The sequence below is a fragment of the Marmota marmota genome, unplaced genomic scaffold (genome assembly GCF_001458135.2).
Source record: "Marmota marmota marmota unplaced genomic scaffold, marMar, whole genome shotgun sequence".
In the NCBI taxonomy this organism is placed as follows: domain Eukaryota; kingdom Metazoa; phylum Chordata; class Mammalia; order Rodentia; family Sciuridae; genus Marmota; species Marmota marmota.
In genome coordinates, this window is record NW_026000026.1 from 23,273,831 (window position 1) to 23,301,203 (window position 27,373).

Sequence of the window (27,373 nt, forward strand, 5' to 3'; positions counted from 1 at the left end):
TTGTGAATAGAAATGATTACTTTGTGGGGTACGAAAAACAAGGTATATGTTTTTATACTCGCCTAGCTCCTGCGAGACCCTGGTTCGATCCTCAGCACCATAAAAAAATAAATAAGTGAAATAATGATATTGTGTCCAACTACAATTAAAAAAATATTTTAAAAAATCCCAAGTATATGGGACCAACACTAGACTAGAAAGAGCAATAGAGTAAAGTGTTTTAGGGAGCCTGATTTGTTTGAGAAAGGATAAAGATGTTGATTATTGTCTGGCTTAGTCGAGTGTGTGTTTCCCACTTAAGGATCACTGAAAGATATAGACGGAAAGTATGACTCCAAGGCAGAAAAGCTATAAGGATAGTAAAGACCATTAAAAATATAGCAGAAAGGGCTGGGAATGTGGCTCAGGGGTTTGATTGAATGTGGCCCTGGGTTTGATTCCCAGAACCACAAAAATAAACAAATGGCACCAAAAGTAAAAAGCTGGAAAATTCTGTACAGAGAAAAACTAACAAAAAGCATACCTACAGAAAAATCAGGGCTGGGGATGTAGCTCAACAGTAGTGCACTTGCTTAGCATGCATGAGGCCTTGGATTCGAGCCCCAGGAACCACCCCTGCCCCCCCAAAAAACAGTTTGCCTTATTGGCAAATGACATTTTCTTTTCTTTTTCTTTCTTTTTTTTTTTTATTGGGATTAAGTCTGGGGCCACCTTACCGCTGAGCTAGATCCCCAGCCCTTTTTGTTTTTAAGTTGGATGCAAGGTCTTGCTAAGTTGCTAAGGCTGGCCTCAAATTTGGAATCTTCCTGCCTCAGCCTCCTGAGACACTGTGACTTCAGGAATGTGCACCAGGCCTGGCAAGGACATTCATTAGGGATTAAGACAGCCACTGCAAAATGATGAACGGGATAGTTCTTAGTTCTGAATGTATATGTTCCAGGTTTTAAAAATGAGGGTGAAATACATAGAAAAAACCAGAATATACGGCAAAATGAGAGGATACAAGAGAAATTGCCAAATCTATCACAGTGGGAAAATTAAGACTTTCTTTTTTTAAAGAATTTAACCTTTATTTTATTTAATTGTTGTTGTTTATTTTTATGTGGTGCTAAGGATCGAACCCAGGGCCTCACCCATCCTAGTCAAACTCTCTACCACTAAGCTACAACCCTAGCCTCAAATTAAGGCTTTTTTGAATAATGAATAGACCAAATAAGAGATGTAGATAATTTTAATACCATCAATAATCCTGATCAGTGGATCTCTACAGAATCCACATATTACTTTCAGATACAAGAATTATTTATAGCTGGGCACGGTGTTGCACACCTATAATCCCAGTGGCTTGGGAGGTTGATGCAGGAAGATCATGAGTTCAGAGTCAGCCTCAGCAATTTATGAATTTAGCAACTCAGCAAGACCCTGTTTCTAATAAAAACATTAAAAAGGGCTGGATGTGAGCACCCCTGGGTTTAATGCCCAGTACCAAAAAAAAAAAAAAAAGAAGAAGAAGAAGAAGAAGAAGAAGAAGAAGAAGAAGAATTTACAAAAAAAGACCCAACTACTAGACTCCAAGACAAAAACAAATATAAAATAGTAAATTTTATACAGACCATAATTTTTGACTACAGACAAGAGCCAAATAAGCTCTAAAAATTTGGAGATTTAAACCTACTTTGAAATAACCCTCTTTAATCAAAGATGAAAATCATAAAAATGAGAAACATGTAACTTAAACAAAAATGACTATACAGCTGGGGTTGTGGCTCAGTGGTAGAGCACTTGCCTAGCATGTGTGAGGTACTGGGTTTGATTCCCAGCACCAATATAAATAAAAAAGGTCCACTGACAAATATATATATACACAAAATGACTATAGAGCTAGGCACAGTGGCCCATGTCTGTAATCCCAGTGGCTTGGGGGGATGAAGTAGGAGCATCTCAAGTTTAAGACCAGCCTCAGCAATTTTGCAAGGCCCTAAACAACGAGAGACTGTGTCTCAAAATTTAAAAAGGGCTGGGATGTGGCTCAAAAAATATACATATTAATAACTTGGATGGGGCCAGGCATGGTGGGACATGCCTGTAATACCTGCGGATTATAGGCTGAGGTTTGAGGATTGCGAGTTCAAAGCCAGCCTCAACAAAAGCAAGGTGCTAAGCAATTCAGTGAGACCGGTCTCTAAATAAAATACAAAATAGGGTGGGCTTCAGTGGGAGAGTGCCTCTGAGTTCAATTCCTGATACCTCCCCCCGCAAAAAAAAAAAAAAAAAAAAAAAAAAAAACTTGGATGGAGACAACTAAAATAGCATTTAGAAAATTTATAGCCTTGTTATTGATATGATATTAGATAAGAAAAAAATATAGCTGGGTGCAGTTGGGCATGCCTGTAATCCTAGCAGCTTGGGAGGCTGAGGCAGGAGGATCTCAGGTTTAAAGCCAGCCTCAGCAACTTAGCGAGGCCCTGAGCAATTTAGCAAGACCTTATCTTGAATTAAAATGTAAAAAATGGTTTGGGGGAGGACTGGCGATATAGCTCAGTTGGTAGAGTGCTTGCCTCGCATGCACAAGGCCCTGGGTTCAATGCCCAGTACTCGGGAAAAAAAGTTTGGGGATATGGCTCAGTGGTACAGCACCCCTGGATTCAATCCTTGCTACCAAAAAAAGAAAAAAGAAATGAGCAGACTATCAATATAAACTCAAAGCAAGTGGAAGGAAGGTAATAATGAGCAGAAAGTGATTACATAGAAGACAAAAACACTAGCATGGACCACAAGACATAGCTGGGAATTTGAAAAGACCAATAAACACAGTGCAAAAGTGATGTCCTTTTAGATACAGATGTCCTTTAAATAGAGATACAGCAGAAATGACAAGAATATTATAAGTTTTATGCCAATAAATTTATGTTATTTAAAAAAAATTTGTAGTTGTAGATGGACATAATGCCTTTATTTTATGTATTTATTTTTATTTGGTGCTGAGGATTGAATCCAGTGCCTCACACATGCTAGATAAGTGCTCTACCACTCAGCCCCAGCCCCAGCCCCTTTAGCATTTTTAGAAAAGCCAAAAATCAGTACTCACCTAACTGTATCTGTAATACTAATGGGATTCATTTAAATATCTTGCTGTGGTTTCCATAACTACACTCTTCCAATGAAAGGGAGAGCAAGGGTGAGCAAAGTTCCTTTAAAGTGTCAGACAGTAAAGATTTTAGGCTTTGCAGGTCACCAGATCTCTGATTTTTGTTCATTTGGTTTTGTTTTTTTGGCTTTGCTGAGGATTGAACCCAGGGCCTCACATCTGTGAGGCAAGCCCTCTACTACTGAGCTACACCCCAGCCCAAGCCTCTGGATTTGCTGCTGCATCCAATAAAACCTTATTTGCCAGGAGACAGACATATCCCGGGGTCTCAGTTTGCTCTTGGCCCAAAGCTGTGTGTCAATGTATACAAACTTCACATTGTCACAGGACACTGAGTAGAATCAGAGCCATTAAGGGCAGCAGAAAGAACTGGGTCAGCCATGGCCTTGGGGAAGTGGTTCCACCTGTCTTTCATCAGGCAGCCCTGACCTGGCGCTGGAGCTGGGGAGGAGGGCTAATCCCCTACACCCTAAGGTGTGCCCTCGTCCTTCTCACTTGACCTCAGCAGGCTGATCCCTCCAGGCTCTGGTTTCCCTGCTCACTGGCCCCTGGGCTGCCCCATCTAACTGAATCCTGTGGTGTGGCCTGGCTTCCATGTCTCTACTTGACTGCCTAACAGAAACCCTAAACTTGCCCTGCCCAGAACAAATCCATGATTTTTCCCCAAAAGTGTTCTAGTTGTAATCTTTTCTGTCTCTATTTTTTAGGTCAAAAACCTCAGAATCATCCGTGACCCCTTCCTTTCCTTTCCCACTCCCACCTACCTCACATCCAGTCCATCCTCAAATCCAGTGATTCCACCTCCACCACTGCCATCCAGGCCAGAGCCGCCACCTTCTCCTCTTGGGTGCCCCTGCTCTGGCCTTGCCTCCGTCAGTCTGGCCTGACTGCAATGACAAGAGCAATCCTTTGCCCGCAGGACAGGCTTATACCATCCCTGCACCCAACTCATGCAGAGTAAAGCCAAGGGATGGTGGGGGTGCACGAGGCCCACGGGATCCAGCCTACAGCTCCCCTGGCCTCGTCTACTCATCGAGCCTTCTTGGCTTCAGCCTGGAATATTCTTCCAAAATCTCTGTGTGATTCATCCCTTCACTTTCTTCAGGTCTTGCAAGGGTCAACTGTGGTTTCAAGGAGAACTTCTCAAATGGTCTAATGTAATTGCAGCCCCTCCCTCTCTCACTCCATCTCCTACCTCCCTGCTCCTTACTGTTTTTTTTTTTTTTTTTTGCCACAGCAGTTATCACCTAATATGTTATAATCTTTTTTTTTTTTTTTTTCCCATGATGCTGGGGAGGAACCCAGGGCCTGGCTTGCCAGGCCTAGGCCTTCATATAGATGGAATCATGCAGTAGGTATTCTTTTGTGTCCGATTTCTTTAACTCAACATAAAGTTTTTGAGGTTCATTCACTTTAGGCTGAGTGCCGTGGCATAGGCCTGTAATTCCAGTTACTCAGGAGGCTGAGGCAGGAGGATGGCAAGTTCCAGCCAACCTCAGCAATTTAGTGAGATCCTGTGTAAAAAAAAAAAAAAAAAAAAAAAAAAAAAGGGCTGGGGATGAGGTAGCCCAGTGGTGGGATATCTCAGTAGTAGAGCAAATCCTCCTCCTCCGCCACCACCATCTCTGAGGCAGCGGATCATTTCCTCAACCTGCCCACTATGGACGCACCAGATTGTTTATTCAGTCTTCCATTGATGGTTAACAGGGCTGATTTCAGTTTGGGGCAACTGTGAACAAAGCTGCTGTGAACATTTCCTGTGACAGTCATCGTGTGATATATTTCTTTTGTTTCACTTGGACATACCTAGGAATTTCTGGGTTGTCTGGCAGGAGTTTTACCAGCCATTTTTCCAGAGCATTTTCCCACTTTTGGCACCTGTCAACAATATATGGGAATTCTAGTTGCTTTGTATCTTTGTCACTGTTAAGTGTTGTCATTCATTTTATTTTATCTATTTTGTTGTGTATAGTGGTATCTCATTGTGGTTTTAAATTTAATGTCATGTTATTTTTGAAAATTTTGTTTTCTTTTTTCTTTTCCATTAAAAGGCAAGCCCCTATGGCCAGGGTGATTGATTGACTGACTGACTGATTAATTGTAGTGCTGGGATTGGAACTCAGGGCCTGTATGTGCTACGCAAGAACTCTGCCACTGTGCTACATCTCTAGTCCCCAAGCTTTTCTAGATGCTTGGATCCTGCTCTATCCCAGCACCAAGACAGGGTGTGGCACATGGCAGGTGCTCAGTAAATATCCTTTGAGTGACTGACCTTTCCTCTGGATGCCCACAGTGTCATCTCTGCCTTGCCACTGGGTGTGTCTCCCATGCAGACCATGTTCAGGGACTGAGTCTGTGGCAAGCATAGCTGCTGGGTGCTGAGAAACAGGTGTGGGAGTTTCAGCTCTGAGAAGCTTCTGGCCCGTGGTCAAGCATGCTCCTTGCAGCTCCACTCCTACCCTCTCATTCCTGCTGTTCTGTGGCTCCTGACTTGGACACATGAGCCTGAGTAAAAGCAGACAGCTGGCCTTGGCTGGGCTGTCACATGAGGGTGAAGTACCACTGGCCTGGGTGGCCACTGATGACAGTGTGATCTCACAGGTCACACAGTTCCTTGGAGTCTGTTTGCTTGTTTGCACTATGGCAGGCAGGCCAGAATCAGACCTGGATCTAAGGCAGCTTCACCATTTACTGAATAAATTTGAACATGTCTTTCACTATGGAAGCCCGATTCTTCACCTGAAAATGGAGACAGTATCCAAACCTACCTCTGAGGTTGAAATCAGGGCACAACTTAGAAGGCCTGGGGTCTTGGGAGAGACAGGAATCAGCTGGACCAACTTGGGCATCGCCCATGTGATTGATGTCTTATTTAAGGTGACCATCTCCCTTGTAAAATGGGCTTCCACTGGGAGGACCCGAGAGCATTGGTGTTTGAGTCAGGGTCATTATCTCTGAGTAAGTACGTTGCTGTTTACAGACTCCAAGTGGGATTTTCCAAAGATCGGAGGAACTAAGACCCACGCAGGGGTCCCCAAACCTCAAGCTCAGACTCTGGCTTCACTGGGCAGGTGGAGGCCAAGACCACCAACCCCACTGCCACAGGCTTCAGGAGGCCTCCACCAGCTGGCTCTGGTCCCTCCAGCAGCTCTGGCCTCCCTAGTTCTAACCCACCTCCCCAGGGAGGGGGCCAGTGTGCCACCCCCACGCTCTAGTGTCCTCAAGCCCCGCCTTCCCCATACCGGTCCTCTGAGCTGTCAGTCACCTGGGGAAGCTGCCTATGCTCAGCTGTGCTCAGCCACCCCTGGGAGCCTGTGCCATCAGTGCTCTGGCTGACTCCAGCCTGTCCCTCCAGGCTTCAGGTCGAGGCCCTGCCTCTTGAACAAAGGTCGCCTCAGCACTGGGGTTCCTCAAACTCGGCACATTAAAAGAAAGTCACTGTCTTCGCCCAGACCAGGGCCTCCAGCCAATCCCCACGCCCCAACCCCATCCCAGCAGCTGACCAGACTCAGTGGACTGCCATGCCCCGTCCCCACGAGCCAGTCAGCCGCTATCCCAGGCCTCCAGCCCAAGTCGCCCTCCAGCCCATCTGGACCTCCCTCGCGTCTCCACTCTCACTCCCCGGGAGGCCGCGGTCGCCCCAGCCGCCGAGGCGAGCCACCGCGCGTGCCCTCTCCGTCACTCGTCCGCCCGGCACAGGCTCCACATCCCAAGCCCTGACTCTGCTGCTGCGTTAACCTGGCAGAGCCCCAGCCCTGGCTGAATTCCGCGGTGCGTCTCCTCGACCGCAGGCCCCAGGATGCAGGTGCCCCATGGCCGCCCAGCCCGCCTCGCCCTCGGTCCGCGGCTCCTTCCCGGCCGCCAGCCCCTTCACTCACGCGGGCTCCGGTGCCAGCCTTCCTCACTCTTGGCCTCTGCTGCTCTGGGAGGCCACTCAGCGCCCCCACCGGCAGCTCACACCCCCGGCCGACCCCCCCCCCACTCGGTACTGGCCGCTTCTCCCCTAGGCATCCGCTCCCGACCCCGCTCCAATGGCTCTTCCATCCCCACGGTCGCCCTTGTCAAGAGCCACAGAGTCCTCAGTCCTCTGGATCCCGTGACCATTTCCTCCTTGAAATCCTCAGTCCTCAGGTTTCGGTGACAGAGGCTGCAGATGGGTACTCTCAATGGCTACTATCCCATTCCGCCTGAATGTCCTTTAGGGCAGCCGCGCACCCCAATAGAGGACTTGGTTTCCCAGTTTCCGTGCAGTTAGGATGGGCCGAGTCGTTAAACTCTGGTCAGTAAAGCATCAGTGGAAAGTGTTGTGCGAAATTTCTGGAAAATCTCCTTAAAGAGTACTTCCTTCTCCACCCCAGCCTCCATCAGCTGCCTGGAACTTGAATGTGAGGTCTGGGGTTTCAGCAGCTATCTTGGAGGTAGCGGAACTAGAAGCTGAAATGAACCTGGGCTCTGGACTACTGACCGGATCAACTTTGGTCTTGTTTAAACCAGTTTTTCTGGTTTTCTGAGGCTGAACTACACCCTAAGTGAAACTTCTGTGACCACCAAGTCTTCTCACTGCTGCTCTTGTACAAGAGTCCAGAGATGAAGCTATCAGGTGCTGCTTTCAGACCCCATTTCTCCTCCCTCTCTTCCTTCTTTCACTCTGATGAATTCCTCTGAAGTCCCTTGACTTTAAATACCAATCACAGAGGCCTGGGGTTGTGGCTCAGAGGTAGAGCGCTCACCTGGTGTTCCTGAGGTACTGGATTTGATCCTCAGCACCACATAAAAATAAAATTTATTGTGTCCACCTATAACTAAAATAAATAAATAAATAGGCCAATAACTACACATCTGCATGTCCAGCATGAACCCTCAGAATAGTGTACTCAGCAATTCACTCAACACATCTCATTAGACATATTGGTAACTAATGGCTTCAATTAAGCAGGCCACTTTGGTTCCCTCTACCCCTTCAAAATCCCCCAGTCATTCCCATCTCGGTAACTGGAAGTACCTGGTTGCCAACAAGCACTCTGGAGTCTCCCTCCATGTCTAATACCCATGGTCAACACCTAGTCCTGACACACTTCTGAAGGCCCCACTTCTGTGCCATGAAGCCTCTCTTGTCCAAGTCACCTCCAGTTCTTACTGGCTAACTGGGCTCCTGCTTCCTTCAACCCTGCATTCTCCACTAAACTCCCAGGATGCAAAACACATGTTCATTTTCAAAGACAGGAGGAGACTTCACAGAGATCTGTCATGCTTGTGGTGGCTTCCCTTTGGGTAATGCTCCAGTTCTCCAGGGAGTTGTAGATAATTCTCTTCACTCTTCAGTTACTTTATTGGAAAGGGCTGGGAGGCACCAGTTTACAAGCATATTGTTAGGTTATTAAAAACTTGTATCAAAAAAATCAGGCATGGTGGCATATACCTATAATCCCAGCAATTTGTGATCCTCTTGCCTCAGTCCCCTGAGTCACTGGGATTACAGGTGTGCACCACCACCCCCAGCTGGGATTTCCTTTTAATTGTATAACTTTTATTTTCTGGTGCTGATACTAAATTATCTTAAAATCTCTGGAGAACCAAAACCTCCTCTTATATATTCAGATACATCAGACAGCCTATTATTTTTCTCTTCTTGGAAACATTTCCCCTTTGCACTTACTCTCTGGGCTTACCGCCCAGTGCTCTTCACCATTGCTAGGAAGCTTCCCTTGTCTGCCATGCATTGAGTCTCCGATTGCCTGGATTCTGTATCTGCTTGCTTTGCTTTATTCCCTTGCTTTAATGAAGTACATATTCCAGTAGCTTCCTGAGAAAAGGTGCATGGGGGATGAAGACATGCAGACTTATCAGTCTGAGAATATTTCACTTAAAATGACTGGGCTGAGAACTCCAGGTTGTCTTTTTTTTTTTCCCCTCCAGAAATTTGAGGGCAGAAACTACCCATTTCTGGTGATGCTGTCAGAATTGCCTTTTTAAAAAAAACTGGGGATTGAATCCAGAGGCTTTGTTGTTGTTGTTTTGAACCACATCCTCAGCCTTTTATTATTCTGAGACAGGATCTCACTAAATTGATCAGGGGCTAAATTGCTGAGGCTGGCCTGGGATTACAGAGGTGTGCACCACTGTGCGTGGCTGCCATTTCAGTCTTTAATCTTGTGTGCCCTGTCCACCATGTTCCGAGATTTCATGATAATGGGGTTGGCATTTTATTTTTTTGGGGTTCCAGGGATTGAACTCAGGAGCACTCAATCACTGAGTCACATCCCCAGCCCTATTTTGTATTTTATTCAGAGACAGGGTCTCACTGAGTTGCTAATTGCCTCACTTTTGCTGAGGCTGGCTTTGAACTCTCGATCCTCCTGCCTCAGCCTCCGGAGCCGCTGGGATTATAGGCATGTACCACCATGCCTGGCTTGGCCTAGTCTTTTTTTTTTTTTTAAAGCAATTATTCTGAACTCTCAGGACTTTTATTCTAGAAATTCCTATTTTTAGCTCTAGGAATTTTTCTTCTAGTCTTTCATTTATAAATTTTATCTTTTCTTTCTGGAACCCCTGTTAATCAGAGGTTGAATATCCCAGACTGATCCTTCAATTTTCTCAACTTTTCCATTTTCTCTCGTGTCTAAGGTTGGGAAATTTCAACTTTATCTTGAGACTCTTCTGTTGAATTTATTCCCCTCATATTTTTAGTTGTTCATGAGTTCTCTCCTGTCTCTGGGTAAGTGGTTGTGGCCCTTGTTCTCTTAACCGTGGACTACATGGCCCTGGCAGTGGTTTACCACCCTCATGACATGTCACAAAAACCTGAAAACTAATGGTCAGAGCTTATTCTCAGGAACTGGACATGGTAGGCATTCACTAAATACCTGTTAAATGAATAACCAAATAAAGCATGGTATAGTAAAGGAAGATTATTATAAAGTAAGAACAAGATATATGTAATCTGTTCTTTGCTCATGTTTTCCCTAAATATATAGGAAAAACTAAAGAATATAAAAGTATTCGAGTATGATGGTGCACCCCTGTAATTCCAGCAACTTGGGAGGCTGAGGCAAGATGATCACAAGTTTCAAGGCCAGCTTAGACAATTTAGTGAAATCATCTCAAAATAACAAAATAAAAAGGGCTGGGTAAAGTATCCCTGGGTTCAATCGGCAGTACTGCAAAAAGGGGGGCAGGTACTATTTGGTCACAACCTATGAGGCCCTGGCAAGCTTGTCTCTAGCCAGGTGGCTTTAACACTATCTGCAGAAGGTACTGTGAGGTGATGTGACACACCAGGTGCATTCTAGGTGCTCAACAGGTATCATTCTTCCTTTCCACAGAATAGTATAATAGAAAAAAATGTTCAAAACATTGGCAGGAGTGGGAAATGATAAAAGGAGTGCCTAGAAGTGGACAAGAAGCCCAGAAACCAGGTCACCAGTTACACACCAAGCTATGCTCAGGAAGTATGGCCACAGGTGCTGTGAGGAACAGATCCTGGGGACCAGGAAACACAATTGATGGCTGGGCCCGGAGAGGCCACAGGTTTGGTTTTCGGACCATGTGGTGACACAGGAAGAGAGAGGCCTTTCCAACCTAGTGTTTAAAGACACAACAGCAGGGTAAGCATTCTGGTTATTTTTAGTTAAAGAAAAACAGCCTTTTCCAAGGGCAACAAAGTGAACTAAAGGTCAGAAGGAAGCTGGGTGTGGGCTTCTCACAGGCTCTTGCTCCAAAACCTGGAAGTGAGGAAAGAGAGCCCTCCCGGGAACTCTGGGGTGCCTGGAACAGCAGAAGGATTCCTCTGGTGGGGCTGGGCACAGCTGCCAGACCAACCTTGGTCACTGGATTGGTTTGCATGGGCTCTAGGGCGATTTCCACAGGCCAGTCAGTTGATATGATTAACACTAGTATTCTTTGGGGCATTACATTAAGGAATGATACAGGGAGCCAGAAGAGTGGCTTATTCAGTTGGATTCTGAATCACAATCAGGAAATAGTCTTTATCTGCAAAAGAGAGAAATGGAAAAACAAATCACTAAATGTAAAATGGCAGAAAAACATAATAGAAAGCAAGTAACTCCTTAAGTTACCACAAAGAGGGAGGAGGGGAAGAACGTTTTAATAAAAAGCATCAATGCCAGGCTATTTCCTATCGCTCGGAAACAAGATAAACTCGACAGCTTCCTGTGGGGGCTCCTGCTGGTGGGGTTGCTGGGAAGTGATCGCTCCCCTCAGAGACAGCAGGCCCTTGGAGCAGCCACCCAGCCTTCTTTTAGTTACTTGACAGCAGTTACTAGTTTATTAACTGACTGTCTCAAACAATAAAAAGGGCTGGGGATACAGCTTAGTGGTAAAGCATCCCTTGGTTCAATCAGCAGTACCAAAAAAAAAAAAGAGAGAGAGAGAAAAATCATAGGAAGTCCAAGTCCTCAGAGGTGAGCCTGACCATCCTTAGTGTACAGAAGAAAAATTAAAGATGCAGAAAGTTTTAACTCTGCCCACTTCACAATCAAATCACAAACACTTACAAAGGCTTACATGTGTCAGGACCTGGGTGAACTGTTTTTCACTGGTACTTTGGGTAGAGTGCTTGCCTTGCATGCACAAGGCCATGGTTTCAATCCCCAGCCCACACGCCCATATCCTCAAGGCCACAAAAAAAAAAAAAAAAAAAAAAAAAAGAAAAGAAATATGTATATATATGGAAGAGAGGGAAGCAGGTTTGGCCTTATGCTCTGAACCCCTCTGGTCTGCTGCCCCCTGTTGAACATGAAAGAGTGGCAGGATCTCGGTCATTTGTGGCTGCTCAGATTCAAGTCTAAAGTTTGGATCTTCCCAAGATGACAGGATGTTGCAACTGGGAAGAAACAGAAACAAAGGGACTACCAGTTTCATGGCTAAGTAATCTGCATACATAAAAGAATGGTATTAAAATCAGAAATAATAAAAAGCCACTGATAAAAACAGACACAATCAACAATACCAATGTCTTTTATATCAAATTACTAGTTCCAAGTCCTATAATACCATGGCAAGTGCTCTGTGGGAGGTTGTATTTTGAAGCTTGTTTATGCTGAGTCAATGTGGCTTTATATAAGTAAGGTTAAAAACTGAAAACCAAATCTGTCTGAAAACACTCTTTAGTGTGAATTGTTCTGGGCCAGGATGGGGTGAAATTGGTACTTCTATGGAGAGTCAATTTCTGAAACCACCTACTGCTATTACTGGCCTGGGAAGCAGATTCTAGGCTTGACCAGGAAGTCAATCAGAGGGGCAGGAAGGAACTGTTCATGGCAGGGCTGCTCCAGGCTGCTCAGTGCGGGGTGCTAACTACAGTCCTTATGGCAATCCAGTCTAATGCCTCCAGGGCTCCGGTCAGTGGCTCCTGCCTACAGGAGTTCTGGCACCAACACCTAATATTTTTTTCTTGGACACATCAAAGTGTGTCAAAACATTGATTTTCATCCTGAATACCATGCCCCACAAACATCCCTGACCCCATTCCCATTGTTGATTCCACCCCTGTCCCATAGTGGTGGGGTGTCAGTTAGGAAGCCATTCCTTTATTTATTCAACAAATATTTATTAATAGATATTTGTTAAATGTTTACTATGCTTAGTATAAATATTTACTAAATGTTTCCAAGCCCCTGCCCTCATGGAAAACTTACTGTCTAGTGGAGAAAACAGACTTAAAATTGCACACAAGCAGCTGGATGGCCAAGTGACAAGGAAGGATAGAATGTTCCCACAGCAAGATGGCATGTGGAAGGGCCCCAGGGAGAAGGATGCAGGCTTTGAGAACAACAGTGTGGCTGAGGCACAGCAGTGTGGGAATCGGAAGAAACACCCATTTAAGGTGACGGTATTGTACCACGCACTCTCCAGAATAACACCCAGCATGTGTATGTGTGCCCGGCTGGGGGAAAGGTGAAGGTGAGCAAGAGAGCATTCACACTCCCTGCAGGACTTGTGCTGGCCCCGTGAGGGCTGGCCACTTTAAGGCTGTGGAGCCTCTGAGCCTGCGAACCCCTAACCTGGGAGCTGCCCATCCCAGACTCAAGGACATTCATGGCTTCTGAATGCCCGCAGGTCCTCAAGGCCAAGTTTGAGAAGCTTGGCCTGAGACACACATGACTGGGGGCTTTCACACAACTCTGCCCTTTCAGGAGACATTCTTAGAAGCTTCAGGTTGACAGACGCTTTTCATGGAGAATTTGTCTATGTGGCAACCATGTCATTTGCCCTTGCCGCACACTCTAAGCTCCCAGGTGTGTCAATGAGGAGACCAGATCTGCTGACACACAGGGTAAGTCAAGGGATGATTCCTGGGTCCACCTTGAGGGCTGTGCAGATGTGTCCTCCACAGTCATACAGCAAGAAGTTTTGGGGGATTTCAGTTCAAATTTGATTCCAAGGCTTTCTGACCCAATCCAAGCCTAGACATTTATCCAGACAAGGTCTCAGAGGACCACAGCAGCATAGTACCTGACTTGACATTTTATAGATGTGGTTATAGAGATGTTCCATGACTTGCCCATATAAGAGTTCACTGGAAAAAGAGATTCCGTGCCTCCCCCAACTTTTTTCCCCTAACAGAATCAGGCGTCAGGGGCTGGGGTCATGGCTCAATGGTAGAGTGCTTGCCTTGCATGTGAGAGGCACTGGGTTCGATCCTCAGCATCACATAATAAAATAAATAAAATAAAGTTATAAAAAAATAGAATCAGGAATCAGTTGGTGTGAGATGCAGTAAATGTGTAAGGCTTTTTTTTTTTAATTCCTCTTAAGTTACCTTTATGTACTCTGTGACTGACTTGCTCTATCTCCACCCTCTAGAGACTGTCCCAGGGAGGCTGGGGGCCCTGTGACTAGCTTTCTGGCTCTCTTTTTCCTATCCTTCCAGACAACTGGACTGGGTAAGAACAGACCTTGGAACAGAACCAATGCTACCCTGCTGTTGGTAGTGGCTGACTGCCTATCAAATTCCCAGAATTCTGCAGCTGGCCTTCTGCAGTGTTGCCAAGCGCAGGGACACTCATGTCCCCAGTCTACCCACTGTGCTCCTTCATCCAGGACCTACCCAACAATCATATCGGCCCCTGCCCTAAACACCTCTGCTCATAGGATCAAGTCCTCTCAGATGAGTTTGGTGTCTGAGGCTCCTTTTAAGTTGGATCAGTCTCACTTTCTACATCTACACAGGTTCTGACACTCTAGACAAGCAGTTACTGCAACCTAGCTGTATCATAAAGTGGGAACTGGGCCTGGGGATGTGGCTCAAGCGGTAGCGTGCTTGCCTGGCATGCGTGCGGCCTGGGTTCGATCCTCAGCACCACATACAAAGAAAGATGTTGTGTCCGCCGAAAATTAAAAAGTAAATATTAAAATTCTCTCTCTCTCTCTCTCTCAAAAAAAAAAAACCAACTTCATAAAGTGGGAAACTTACACATTCAACTATGGCTCAGGCAAAACAGAGGGTGAGAGAGAAGTAACAATGCAAAAACAGTCCTAGAGAATCACGTCCGTGAATGGTAGCCCTGCAGTTTCCTGTGGTGGTCTCCATTCCTGTGGGCTCTTCCCAGGAAAAGTATCTCATCACCCTGAGAATGATCCCAAAACCTAAAGACAGGCTTGGCTGTACCACACTGTCCCCATATACATGCCAAGCTCTTCATGGAAAAATAATATAGCCATCTGCTCTAGTGTCGGAGAAAAAGCTGGCTGTATGGGGCCTAGAGAGATGACATATATTTTAGCTTAGAATCAATAAATTATTTTCCCTCCAATTCTTTTTCTGCCCCTCTGCCTTGCTTATTCTTTTCTGGCCTTCAAGGTTCAGCTCCAACATCCCCTCTTTTGTTGAGCCTTTGCCAACTGCCTTGAGCAGACCTGATCATGCACTCCCCATGTCCCAAATGCTTGTTGAGTTTCCTCCCTGTCAAGGTAAGGGTGATCTGTGTTATGCTTGTGTCTTTCTTACCCCAAGAGTGATTCCCTTCTGGGGCCTACAGTCACTGTGAGAAAGGATTTGTTGGGGGACACCAGCTAGAGTCTGGCTAGTCAATGGGGCAACTGGATTCCTTCAATTCCTCAGGCCCTCCTTGGACCTGAGCAGATCCCAATGTGTGAGGTCTTCTTGATAGCTATGGAGAACCTGCTGTGAGGATCTGTTTCCAAGTGGTGAGGTGAAAGATCCCTTACCTGGTGCAACCATAATTTCATTTTTCTTGGAGCGGATTCGAAGGAAGGTGAGGTCATTCTGGGGGTCAATTTCTCGCACAGTGCTCCTTGCCTTCAAGATGAAGTTGTGCATGAGGTTGGCATACTGTGTGGTGGTGGGATTGTCCATGGTACTCTTGATGGGAATTCCTGAAGGGAAAGCAAATGTAAATTGAGCAGGATGTTAGAGCCCCTTTCTGCTAAGCTCCCAACTCAAACTCCACAAAACTCTAGAGTACTAGAGTAGTAGTTAATAATGCCACTATTTACAGAGGGCTTGCTATCTGACAGACGCAGTGCTGAGTATTTAAGTATGTCAGCACCAGGCCCAGAACCCTCAGTGGATGGTGATACATCTTCATTTGCCAATGAGGCCACAGGTTCCTTGAGTGGTGGGACAACCTGCCTACAGGCACAGGGCAGACGATGAGCAGTGGGGCCAGGACTCAAACACAGGTCTGTGGGCTTCACTGCCAGGCCTCTTTCCCAGAGTCACATTGTCTATCTGGTTTTCAGCAATAAAAGGAGAGATGTTCCTTCATAACATTCAGAACCTGACCTGGAGGAAAGCTCTAACAAATCTGTAAAGACTGAAAAGGAGAAAGCAGAGAAAAGGTCAGTTTGTGCCAGGATATAACCATCACTATCCCCATTCAAGGTAGGCTTAGGGTCTAGTTAAAAAGACACAGTCTATGGCCGGGGTTGTGGCTTAATGGTAGAGCGCTTCCTCACACGTGTGAGGCACTGGGTTCGATCCTCAGCACCACATAAAAACAAATAAACAAAATAAAGGTATTGTGTATAACTAAAAAACAAATATTAAAAAAATAAATGAAATAAAGTTATTAAAAACAACAATAACACATAGTCTACACATATGTTGGTGACCCTAAATCAAAGCATGTGTCTATGTCTGTGCATACCCTATTGCTATCTCTTTCAAAGAGCCCACACTGAGGGGTTCTGGGTATAGCTCACTGGTAGAGCATGGGTGCTTAGGATGTACAAGGTCTTAGATTCAATCCTCAGGGGGTGGGGGGGAAGCAAACAGCCTACTACGTATGTGAACAACCCACAGACTCACCATTTCTCTACTGCTGGGTATTTAAGCTAGGATTTTGTTAGTATAATTAACTAGGCAATGGACATCATTATCAAGTCTTGTGTGTGTGTGTGTGTGTGTGTGCACGGGCGCGTGCGTGCGTGTGGTACTGTGGCTTGAATTCAGGGGTGCTCTACCACTGAGCTACACTGAGCCCCTTTTATTTTGGGACAAATAAAGTTGCCAAGGTTGGCTTCCAACTTGTGATCCTTCTGCCTCAGCCTCCTGAGTAGCTGGGTTACAGGCATGTGCCACCAAGCCCAGTTTGTCTTTTGAGGATTAAATGAACTTAACTCACTGGACTGTGTCTATTGTCAAGGAGGTGAGGAATAACACTGAGTCATGAGGTGCCTGTGAACTGACCATGACCTATCAGCAAAAGGCTCCATCTATGAGAGTCCAAGAGCTCACCAGTTAACGCTCTCATTTGAAGGATGCAACCCAAGTTACGCCCCATATACAAGTGGCTAGACTTTGGGTATAGGACCCCAATAATCTGGCCCACAAGTGACCAGTAACAGACCGGTCAAAGGCAGTTGTTCTCAAGCCTATCTCCAATGGGTAGCAAGAAACCGGCCCAACCTTGTCTTCTCAGGGTACCAGGAACATGAGCATGGCAAGAGGACATGGTGGCAAAAGAGGCAAAAGAGGCAGCTGAGTCAGACAGGCCGTTTTGAGTCAAGTGAAATCATGTGAATGGGTTGTGGTGGTCACTTGCCTTTAAAGGACAAGAGGACTGGAACATCAGGGCTGCTGGTAGATAGCAACAATGTGCACACCAGGGTCCAATGGAGCCTGGCTCGGTGGCTGTACCTTCCTGAGGATGAGCAGTGAGCAGTGTCTGCTGTAATCTATCCAAAATGGGAGGGGTGATGGTGTAGGAACACTGAATCTGATGACCCGGGCTTGCTCCCACCTCTGCTCTTCCATAGCTATGTGACTTTATGCAAGTGATTGAATCTCCCTAGCTTCCACTGCCTCGTGTGTGAAATGATGCCTCTATTTCAAAGTGCCGCTGTGAGGAATGAATACTGTTCAGTGCATTTAAGAAAGTTGAGTTATAGGACATGCTTAATAAACGTGATTTGTTACCAACATCACCCACCCAATAAATCCCATTCCTGATTCCCTGAGGGGATGTGACTGTTCCCTAAAATTGCAAAAACACTAACACGGAGCCTACCTGCTAGGAGTCAGGACCAGATGGTGCCCTGGGCTAACTGTTTCTGCTGCCTGGCCAGGAACCCTTCATTAGTTCATTTTCGGGTCTTGATGCTAAGTCTTACCAGTGCCAAGACTTGACTTAAAGATCTGCATAATCAGACCTCTTGACGTTAGCTTTTTTTTAGAGTAGTGCTGATATTGAACCTAGGCCTTGCAAGTGCCCTAACACTGAGCTATATCCCCACCCCCCAGACCATCTCTTTTATATACCACAAGGCCACCTTTTCACAGATCCCTTGGCCTGGAACTTTCATTCTAGTGCCTCTATTCTTTGGTCCCAGCTCTACCTAGTTTTCCTTTAGAGCAGTTTATCAAGTTTGACAACACACTGGTAGGGAAGTAATTAATCATTACATTCATCTCCCACCAGACTCTAAGCTCCCTAAAGGCAGAACCCATTCAGATTTCTCTCACCAGAACCCTTGGAAATTAAGCATTTCTTGCTATTGATAAATGAGTGATCACAGGGATCCACTTTCATAGACGGAGGCCATTTGAGAAGGAGAGGAATGTGTAGCTTGGTGGTAGAGAATGGGTGTGTAGGACGTACAAGGCCTTGTACAAGGCCCAGCACCACCCCCTACCAAAAAAAAAAAAATCAAAGAGCCTACTATGTATGTGAACATTTGAAGCAGGGGAAAGAACAAGGGCTAAAGCAATGAGATGAAATAAGTCTCTGAGGGGAAGGTAGACTATGGAAAAGTGGATACCTGTGACTGGGCATTAGTTTGATAACATTTCTTTTCTTTTCTTTTTTTTCTGGTACTAGAGATTGAATCCAGCGGTGCTCAACCACTGAGGCACATATCCATAAGTTGCTGAGGGCCTTGCTAAATTGCTGAGGCTGGCCTTGAGCTTGCAATCCTCCTGCCTCAGCCTCTTGAGCTGCTGGGATTATAGGCATATGCCAGTGTATCTGGCTTTGACCACATGCTATAAGTGAGCAATGTGTAAAGGAGACAAGAAAGTAACCATTTGTTCACTCCCTCTAAAAATAAAAGAAAACATGGAGGCAAGTGTGCAGGGACCCAAACTGGGAAGAATTTCAGATTAATTACAGATCCACAGTTTACAGACCTTAAGTGACCCCAAAGGTGGCCTATCCAGCCTTTGCCTTCACAAATGGAGACTGTGTAGTCTACAGAAATGGCTGGGCGGGGGCACAATTTCTGAGCTGTGGCTCAGATCTGTCCTGGTTATACAACCAGGTCATCCCTTCCACTACACCAAAACCTTTAAACAACAACAACAAAACCTTAAAAAAATGAACAGATACTTTTGTCAGCACCACCTCTGTGCCAGCACTGTTCTGGTTGCTGGAGATAGAGGAGAGCAGACCCTTTTTGGGACACTGCAGAGCCTGCATGATCTCATCTAGGACACATCATTTAAACTTTCTGAGCCTCTATTTCCTTGTTGGGATAATGGTTTGTTGAGAAGATTATCATCAAGGGCTTAGCTTCCTAAAAGAGGAACATTTGAGGGGGTCTTTATAGGTGGGTGACATTTAAATCAGTAGAGAAAGGAAAGGCCATTTGAGGCAGAGGAAAGAGCAAGAGGTAAAGCAATAAGATTAAGTAAGTCTCTGAGAGGAAGGCAGACTATGGCCTGCAGAGACACCCCCAGCCCCCACCAAGGAGAGAGACCAAGGAACTAAGGCTGGAGAGGGAAGACTGACTCCCAAGAGGTCTGCATCTTAGCCATCTCTTCATGTTGAAGAGACATTCCCACTTGCATGGGTGTATCTGCAGGTCTGCCGTTCCTCTGCCTGAGCACTTGGGGACGGGGGTGGAGGGGGGTACACAGGCTGGACAGAGGCCAAACACATGAACTATAGAGTTGGAACTCCAGGTCCACCACTCTTCCCTCTGTCCTTTGGATACTGCTTAACCTCTTCCTAAGGCTTGGTTTTATCATTATAAAATGAAGATATTAATAACTCTATCTTTATTTTGCTGTTTGAAGGATTAAATGAATTCATCTCGTGGTAGAGTGTTTGCCTAGTATGTGTGAAGCTCTGGGTTCAGTCTCCAGTACCAGGAAAAAAAAAAGAAGAGTCTATATCAAGTATTTATAATGGTGCCTGGAAAAGGGCATTATTATTTCCAATCATGCTAGCTATTATAGATATTACTGTGATTATTAATCTAGTTATTATGGCATCTATATGCTTGCAAAAGTTTTGTTTTTTTTCCTTTGGGATTATTTTGTTGGAACACATTCCTCAGAATGGAATTACCAAATCAAAGCGCTGATGGCATCACTGATTATGGTTTGGTCATTCAACAAACACTCACTGACCTGAATCCAGAGCCTTGCTGGATGGACCAGGTGTCCAGAGGTGACTCAGACAAAGTCCTTGCTATCATGGACCTTCATCACCCAAGCTGCTGGTAACAGCACCAATGTCTTCATGTACCTGTCCCAACACTGTAGTTTTTTGGTTATTTTCTTGCTAGTAGGGTGGCTTTTAAATTGGTAAAACATTTTTCCTAATTGAAACTAATACAGAAACACAAGCTAATGATCTGAGAGCAGCTGCTCTGATTGACATGGAGGAGAAGGAACCCAGAGGAAGCACATGAGCCTTAGACTAAGGAACCCAGTACTGAAAACTACATTCTAGATGGTGTCTTGAAGAGCAGCCATCAGATGCATACAGATCTGCTGTGAGTCTTAAGCCTGTAACACTCATTCAGTGTTTTTTTTTTTTTTTTTAAATACTAGGGATTGAACCTAGGGGTATTGAGCCACATCCCCAGCCCTCTTTATTTATGTTAAGACAGGGTCTCACGAAGTTGCTGAAGCTGGCTTTGAACTTGCAATCCTCCTGCCTCAGCCTCCCCCATCACTGGGATTATAGGTGAGTGCCACCACACCAGCTCATTCAGCTTTTTATTAGAATTTGCCCTTGAGGCAGAATTTTTCAAACTTGTCTGATCAAAGAATCTCCTGGAGTGAATGGCAAACAGATTCCCAGGTCTCACCTTAGTCCTAATATATCATACTTTGTGTGGAAAGGCCTGGAAAGCTGTAGGTTTTTAAACAATAGTTTCAGGTGACTAGATAAATTTGGGAAACACTGTGGTCTAGAGACACAAAGCATGTGGTTTCCCCCAACCCAACAGGGGAACCTGACCAGGTATATGGATTCAAGTAAACAAATACCTCAGAGCTCAGAACTGATGGTGACAATACCACAGTAAACAAATCATTGTTTATTCTCAGTTAATAATTTACAACCCTATAAAGTAGATATAATATCCACATTTATATGCTTAAGTGACTTGCTGAAGGTCATGCGGTTAGTCGGGAGAAGAAGCAGGATACAAACTCAGAATTGCTTTTTTCCAGAGCCCTTATCCTTGATGCTGTCCAGACATCAAGGCCTAGGGCCACAAGACCAGCAGCCACTCTCTGGTTCTTCACAGTGCAGCAGAGTGGGAAAAAGCACATAGGTGTACTCAGACAGGCTCAGATGTAATTTTATCTCTGTAATGGCAGGTTAATTAAATTTCTAGACTTTTTTTTTTTTTTTTCCATTGCAAATGGAGGGCACAGGCTGTTTTAAGGAAACAGTATGGTTGTAAAGCACCAGTCCTCAGCCTGGAGTGGAGCAGGTATACGATTAAGGTTAATTCCCTTCTTTACTACGTCTAGCACAGTTTGAGAAAATTAGTATCTGTATCTGTATCTCCTGTTCAAATAATGCCCCCAGAAGAAAGGGGGGAAAAAAACTATGGGCACAAAGAAGTCATCCAGAGCATCACCTAATAAAAGGTAAAATCAACATAAATGGATACATAATACAGATTTAATGGGTACACAAAAGAGTAGAAACAATGTAAGTGGGTTAATAAACATTGCACTGGTACTTAAAATTTTTTGCTTAAAGGGGCTGGGACTGTATTTCAGAGGTAGAGCAGTGCCGAGCAGGCCTGAGGCCTTGGGTCATATCCCCAGTATTAAAAAAAAAAAAAAAAAATTTTTTTTCTCATGTGAACTGTGAAGCAATTTTAGAAAATTTTGTACATAAGCATATGCAAAATAGTACCAACTATGATTATGACCATCAGAAAAGTGGCTGATGGTCACAAGGGCTGAAAAAGAATGGAAGGTGAAATGTGTGACTGTCAGGGCAGTAGAACTAGTTGAATTTTTCCTTTATTTAAAATTAGAATTTCAGGGTTGGGGTTGTAGCTCAGTGGTAGAGGGCTCGCCTAGCATGTGCAGGGCCCTGGGCTCAATCCTCAGTACCACACAAAAATAAATAAATATGGGCTGGGGATGTGGCTCAAGCAGTAATGTGCTTCCCTGGCATGTAAGGGGTGCTGGGTTCGATCCTCAGCACCACATAAAAAATAAAATAAAGATGTTTGTCAACCAAAAACGGAAAAATAAATATTAAAAAATTTCTCTCTCTCTCCCCTCAAAATAAATACATAAATAAAATGAAGATTAAAAAAATCAGAATTTCAATAATATTGTTAGAACACGGGAAGTGTTAAAAAGAAAAAAACAGAACACTTAGATCAGATCCATGAAGGGGCTTAGTTAAAAAGTGTTATGCTGTGTTTGGGCTGTTTTCTGGGGGTTGCCAGGGGCAAGTCATAGCTGAAGAGTGTACCTTCTGTATTCACCACGATGATTCCCTGTACTCCTTTCTGGCTCTGAAGTCGCTTCAGTGTCTCCTCCACCTCTGCCTGCCAGAAAATAAGACCAAGGTTAAGAGAGGCCAGGTAGGCTGGATTAACCTCCTCATAAGATGCATCACACATTTGTCTTCCAAAAAGAAACTAGAAACACCCAGACATTTGGCCCTATCTTAAAGCCCCCAGGCCTGTGTGAAATGGTCCTCTGGCCACCACCAGCACCTAGAGAATTAGTTCACAACTACAGCATGAAGTGGGGCTGCTCTACCCACCAGGCAATATTATGCCCCCAATCCTCAGCTATTTGAGAGAATATAAAAACATTCCCAGGAGCATAGATACATTAATGATTGACATTATCAGGTACAGCTAGGGGACAGGACTCTGATGACTTAAAAAAACCCCAAACAGAGGTTTCTAACAGGAGGGAGACACTGAGTCATTTGTGGCTCAAATAAGACAACTGAAAACATTTCAAAGAAGCAAAATTATCCTATGAGGATAGACTCAGTGATTTAATAAGCTGGCATCTGAGATAGTGTGACACATGGCATATAGCCACAGGAAATGTCTCAGGAAGGGGCTCATTAATCCTGATTATTCAGAAACCAGTCAGGGTAGGATATTTTAGCATGGGATTTGTAAACAGGGGAGACAATAAGATATTTGGGTTCTCGTTCTGGCATGCAAGACCTTCTACATTTTTACTCCAACTACTTTATCTCTCCCTCCACTTTTATCTACCTGCCCACATGTTCTTGTCCCATCTTTTAAAACTACAAGGTCTCTTCTCTGGGGCGGGGGGGTCCTAAACACTGGAAAGAGATAGCACAATGAACTATTGTTCTTCTGGAAGGCAAATGGGGATAGTCCAGTCACCACCACCCACTCCTCAGTGATGTAATACCCTCAAATGCTGGAGGGAAAGACAAACAAGTTCCTGCTACAAAATGGTAAGTAGCCTGATGCCTCTAAAATCTAGAGTTTGGGTAAAAGGACAGGGCTGTCTCTGGATGTGAGTACAATAGAGTGGATCATGCGTATCTGAGATCCTAAGTTATTCATGGAGTTTGCTGAGCTCCCACTATGTGCCAGGTCCTAGTTTGGAGGGGAGGGATATGATAGGTATGTATGGTAGTATGATACGATAGGATATGATAGGTAGTATGATAGATCAATGCTGTACAGTATTCAGCCTGACCTGGTTGCCTTCTAGGAAATTCAACCTAAGGAAATAATCCAAAAGAATGAAAGAACACAGTAAGATGTCTGTTGCAGTGACACCTACAATAGCAAAAAAGAGAAAGCACTAAAAGGGCCAATAATTAGACAAAAGGCCAAGTAAATTATGGAATATCACTCATAGGAAGATACCATTCACATTAACAGTAGTGATTAGACTATGTGATAACACCACAGATCTGTGTTATATTGCTAAATGAAAACAGCAAAAGTATAAAATAAAGTGCTTGGAGACTGCACCCCTGTGAAAATGAGAAGGCTAGAGATGATTATGAAAAAAAATAAAGCCATTTTCAGAACAGAAAACTACAGCTCAGGTTTTATTCTTTTTCTTTTTTTCCCCTCCCAAATAGTCCTTTCTACTCTGTTGTTTCTTTCTTTCTTTTTAATTTAACTTTTGCAGCTGCAGATGGACAGAATACCTTTATTTATGAATTTTTATGTGGTGCTGAGGATTGAACCCAGTGCTTCACATATGCTAGGCAAGTGCTCTGCCACTGAGCTACAGCCTCAGACCCTCTACTCTGCAGTTTCTAATTTTTAGCACACTACCCTCCCCCTCCACCAGTGTATCCAAGATGGACTCTGACATGGGGCCATAGAGCTCTGACACACTCAACATTTTAAGAATAACTTGGGACATCTGGGGATACAGTTCAGTAGTATAGTGCTTGCCTCACATGAGCAAGACCCAGAGTCAATATGGCAAAAAAAAAAAAAAAAAAAAAAGCTTATGTGATAATTTAGGACAGCTCAATCAACCAACAATCAACACAGGAAAGAAAGGGGAATGAAAGCTAAAGTGGAAGATGTCAAAATCTAGATTTAAACTGTATCCCAGGGTTGGGCAATGAAGCTGAAAAGAAAAAGATTAAATTTCCTAAGACTGCTATTTATTAACTATATGGCTTCTATGTGCCAGACAACTTAGGCCTGGGATTGTAGTAATGAACAAAATACAACAAAAATCTTATCCCCTGAAGTTGACCTAGGCAAGGTGGTAGGATGTATTTGGGGAGTTAGACATTAAATAACAAAAAAGAAGTAAAACATAAATGCCAGGTGTGATTGAGGGGTCTAGAATGATTTATTGATGACTCTTTCTCTTTCTTTGTACTAGGGATTCAATGAGAGACACTCTACATCCCCAGTCCTTTTATATTTCTTGTTTGAGACAAGTTCTGAGTTGCTCAAACTTGCCTCAGTCTCAAGTTGTTGGAATTACAGGCATGCACCTCTGCAATTTTGTGTAAGATGATCAGAGAAATCCTAAGAGAGCTGAATGAAATGAAGGAGCTAACCATGTGGATTTCTAGAGAGAAGGTTCTAGACAGTGTAAAGAACAAATACAAAAGCAACACCGTGGAAAAGTATGCTGTTCAAGGAACAGCAAAAGAGCTAGTGGGCCTGAAATGCAATGAACAAGGGGAAGAATGGTGGCTACCAGCCAGGAGCAAATTACAGCCAACCGGCAGACCATGACGTGACCTGGGTTTTTCTTGGGATGTTATGTGGAGCCACTAGCAAGTTATGAGGTGAGGAGAGACAAGATGTGATGTTTTTGAAGGCTTGGCTGCTGTGTGGAGAATGGACTACAGGGGGCACACACAGCCTGCCAGGAGTCTGGGCTTCCAGCACTCAGGCTTGGTATATGTCCTCTCTCTATCTGAAGTATAAAGTACTCCCTCTATCTGAAGGAAAGGAACTTTTTCCTCTTGTCCTTACTCCTTAACATAACCAACTCCCAACCTTTCAAAGTCACGTCATGGGCCTCCTAGGAAAGGCCTTTAATACCAGCCCCACTCTGGACACCTGTAGCATCCAGCCTTCATGGTACAGTATAATTGACATTTTATATCCATCTTCTACTGTAGACCCAAAGTACCCTTGGAGCAGGGATCCAGTACCTTTTATAGCCCCAATACCAGACACAGGACAGGCTCAGTGAATACTTAAGAACAAATAAAAAGCATTTTTTTCAACTATGTTTCAAAATCAACCCTTTTAAGTATAGGAGGGAGGATGCTACCTTATAGGATCCAGTGTAACAAAAAGCAAAAGTTTGGGTGACCTTAATTTCTGCCCCAAGTGCTGGGGATTGAACTCAGGGTCTTGTGCAAGACACACAAGTACTCTACCACTGAGCTAAATCCCTAGTCCTTTTTAACTTTGAGACAGGGTGTTGCTAAGTTGCCCAAGGTATCCTCCAACTTGTGATCCTCCTGCCTGACAAGTAACTGGGGTTACAGGCATGTGCCATGGTGCCCAGGTAGGTGATTTTGTTTAATAAGAACCAGCTACTGAGATTTGGTTGTTCAAAAAACAAATTCACATTTACCAGGAACAGGACACACAAGCATACATTTATGTACTCAGTACCCACTATAGGTCATCCACTGCTTTCAGACATATGCTTCCATCTGAACATCTCATTCATCTTCCATGACTATTATGATCTTCATTTTACAGTTAAGGAAATTGAGGTTCAGAGAAAAGAAGGGTTTTACCCAAGAACACATAGCAGGTCAAAAGAAGAGCTAAAAGGCAGTCCCATCACAGGGGAAGCTAAGGTGGGAGGACTATTTGAGTCTGGAGTTCCAGACGAGTCTGGGCAACAAGGAAAGACCCTGTCTTAAAAGAAAAAAAAAAAAAAGTGATACGAAAGATGAAATTACATATATATTTGAAGCATTATTACACGTTTTTAATGAGGTGGGGACATTCTTTGTGGTATAATAATGAGAAATGCAGAACTCACAATTTGTATATTCAGTAGGAGCTAAACTATATAAAATAGAAACCGAAGCGAAAATGCCTAGAAGTAATTCACTTAGTGATCATCTCTAATGACACCTTCTTTCATTTTCCTTTTCAATTTTTCTTATAAGCTTTACATATCTAAAAAAGATGACTGAAAAAGTTACATTCACATGGTTTAATGTTTAAAAGTCCTTTTTGAGTTTTGTATAAGCGATAGGGACTAACAACACACAACCTGAAAAGGTGTAAAGAGCCCACGGTTGCAGCCAACAAGGCAGAGGGCTTGGGGATTCCCAAGGCCAGACCCTACCGGTTCCTTACTCAGGCACCCAGTCTGAGTGTTTGGACGGAGCCACAGCGAGACGCAGCAGTCACGCTTCTTAGGGCTCAAGTCCACCGCCACTTTCTGGGTCAAAGCTTGGCATTCCGAAGACTTAGATTTTAAATGTGTGGGTGGGTGATGGTCGCACAGTTCCTCACAGCTCACCGCACAGAGCTGCGAGGAGGAAAAACAACACACATGACGCACTCACTTAGCAATGCTTGCCACCTACTAGCTTCGGGGAAAATGCTACCCTTAAGGCTAGAGTCGCACGACAAGGCCCAGGTGCTAGTCGGCAGGCCTCAGAGTCCCAGCCTCCCACTGCCTGGTCTTCACTGAGGCCCCAGCTGTTTCCGGTCGAGGAGCAGCGGCATCCGGTGGCCACGCCTCGGCCGGGCCCCAAAGGCCCGCGCCATTCGGGTTCCGCCCCCCAGTCAGCTTGGGTCCGATTCCGGCCCCGCCCAGGCCGGCGGACTCCTCTCCTGGCGCTCTGAGACCCCGGTGGCGGATGGACCGCATGGCTAGGGAGGGGTGCAACAGCTAGCCAAAAGCACCGGTGAACACTCACCATCTCGGACTGATCCTTAGCTCCGCGTCGCGAACACTCAGCTCAAATCCGTGTCTTTCTGCGCCTGCGCATAGTTCCCTGTGGTAACGGACAGCTGAGGCAGCCTATTAGGAATCAGCGGGGGTATTGGGGCGGGCAAACTGGCTGA

General features: G+C 44.7%; 1 protein-coding gene across 1 annotated transcript; it reads right to left on the bottom strand.

The window, feature by feature from the left end:
* Window positions 1-10,753: 10,753 nt before the first annotated feature.
* Window positions 10,754-27,373, bottom strand: Dynlrb1 (dynein light chain roadblock-type 1). Its single transcript, XM_015481513.2, has 4 exons — window positions 27,226-27,373; window positions 22,309-22,384; window positions 15,338-15,505; window positions 10,754-11,137 (listed from the first exon to the last, which is right to left on the bottom strand). Exons 1-4 carry the CDS (start codon window positions 27,226-27,228, stop codon window positions 11,094-11,096), a joined length of 291 nt encoding a protein of 96 aa, XP_015336999.1. The 5' UTR covers window positions 27,229-27,373; the 3' UTR covers window positions 10,754-11,093.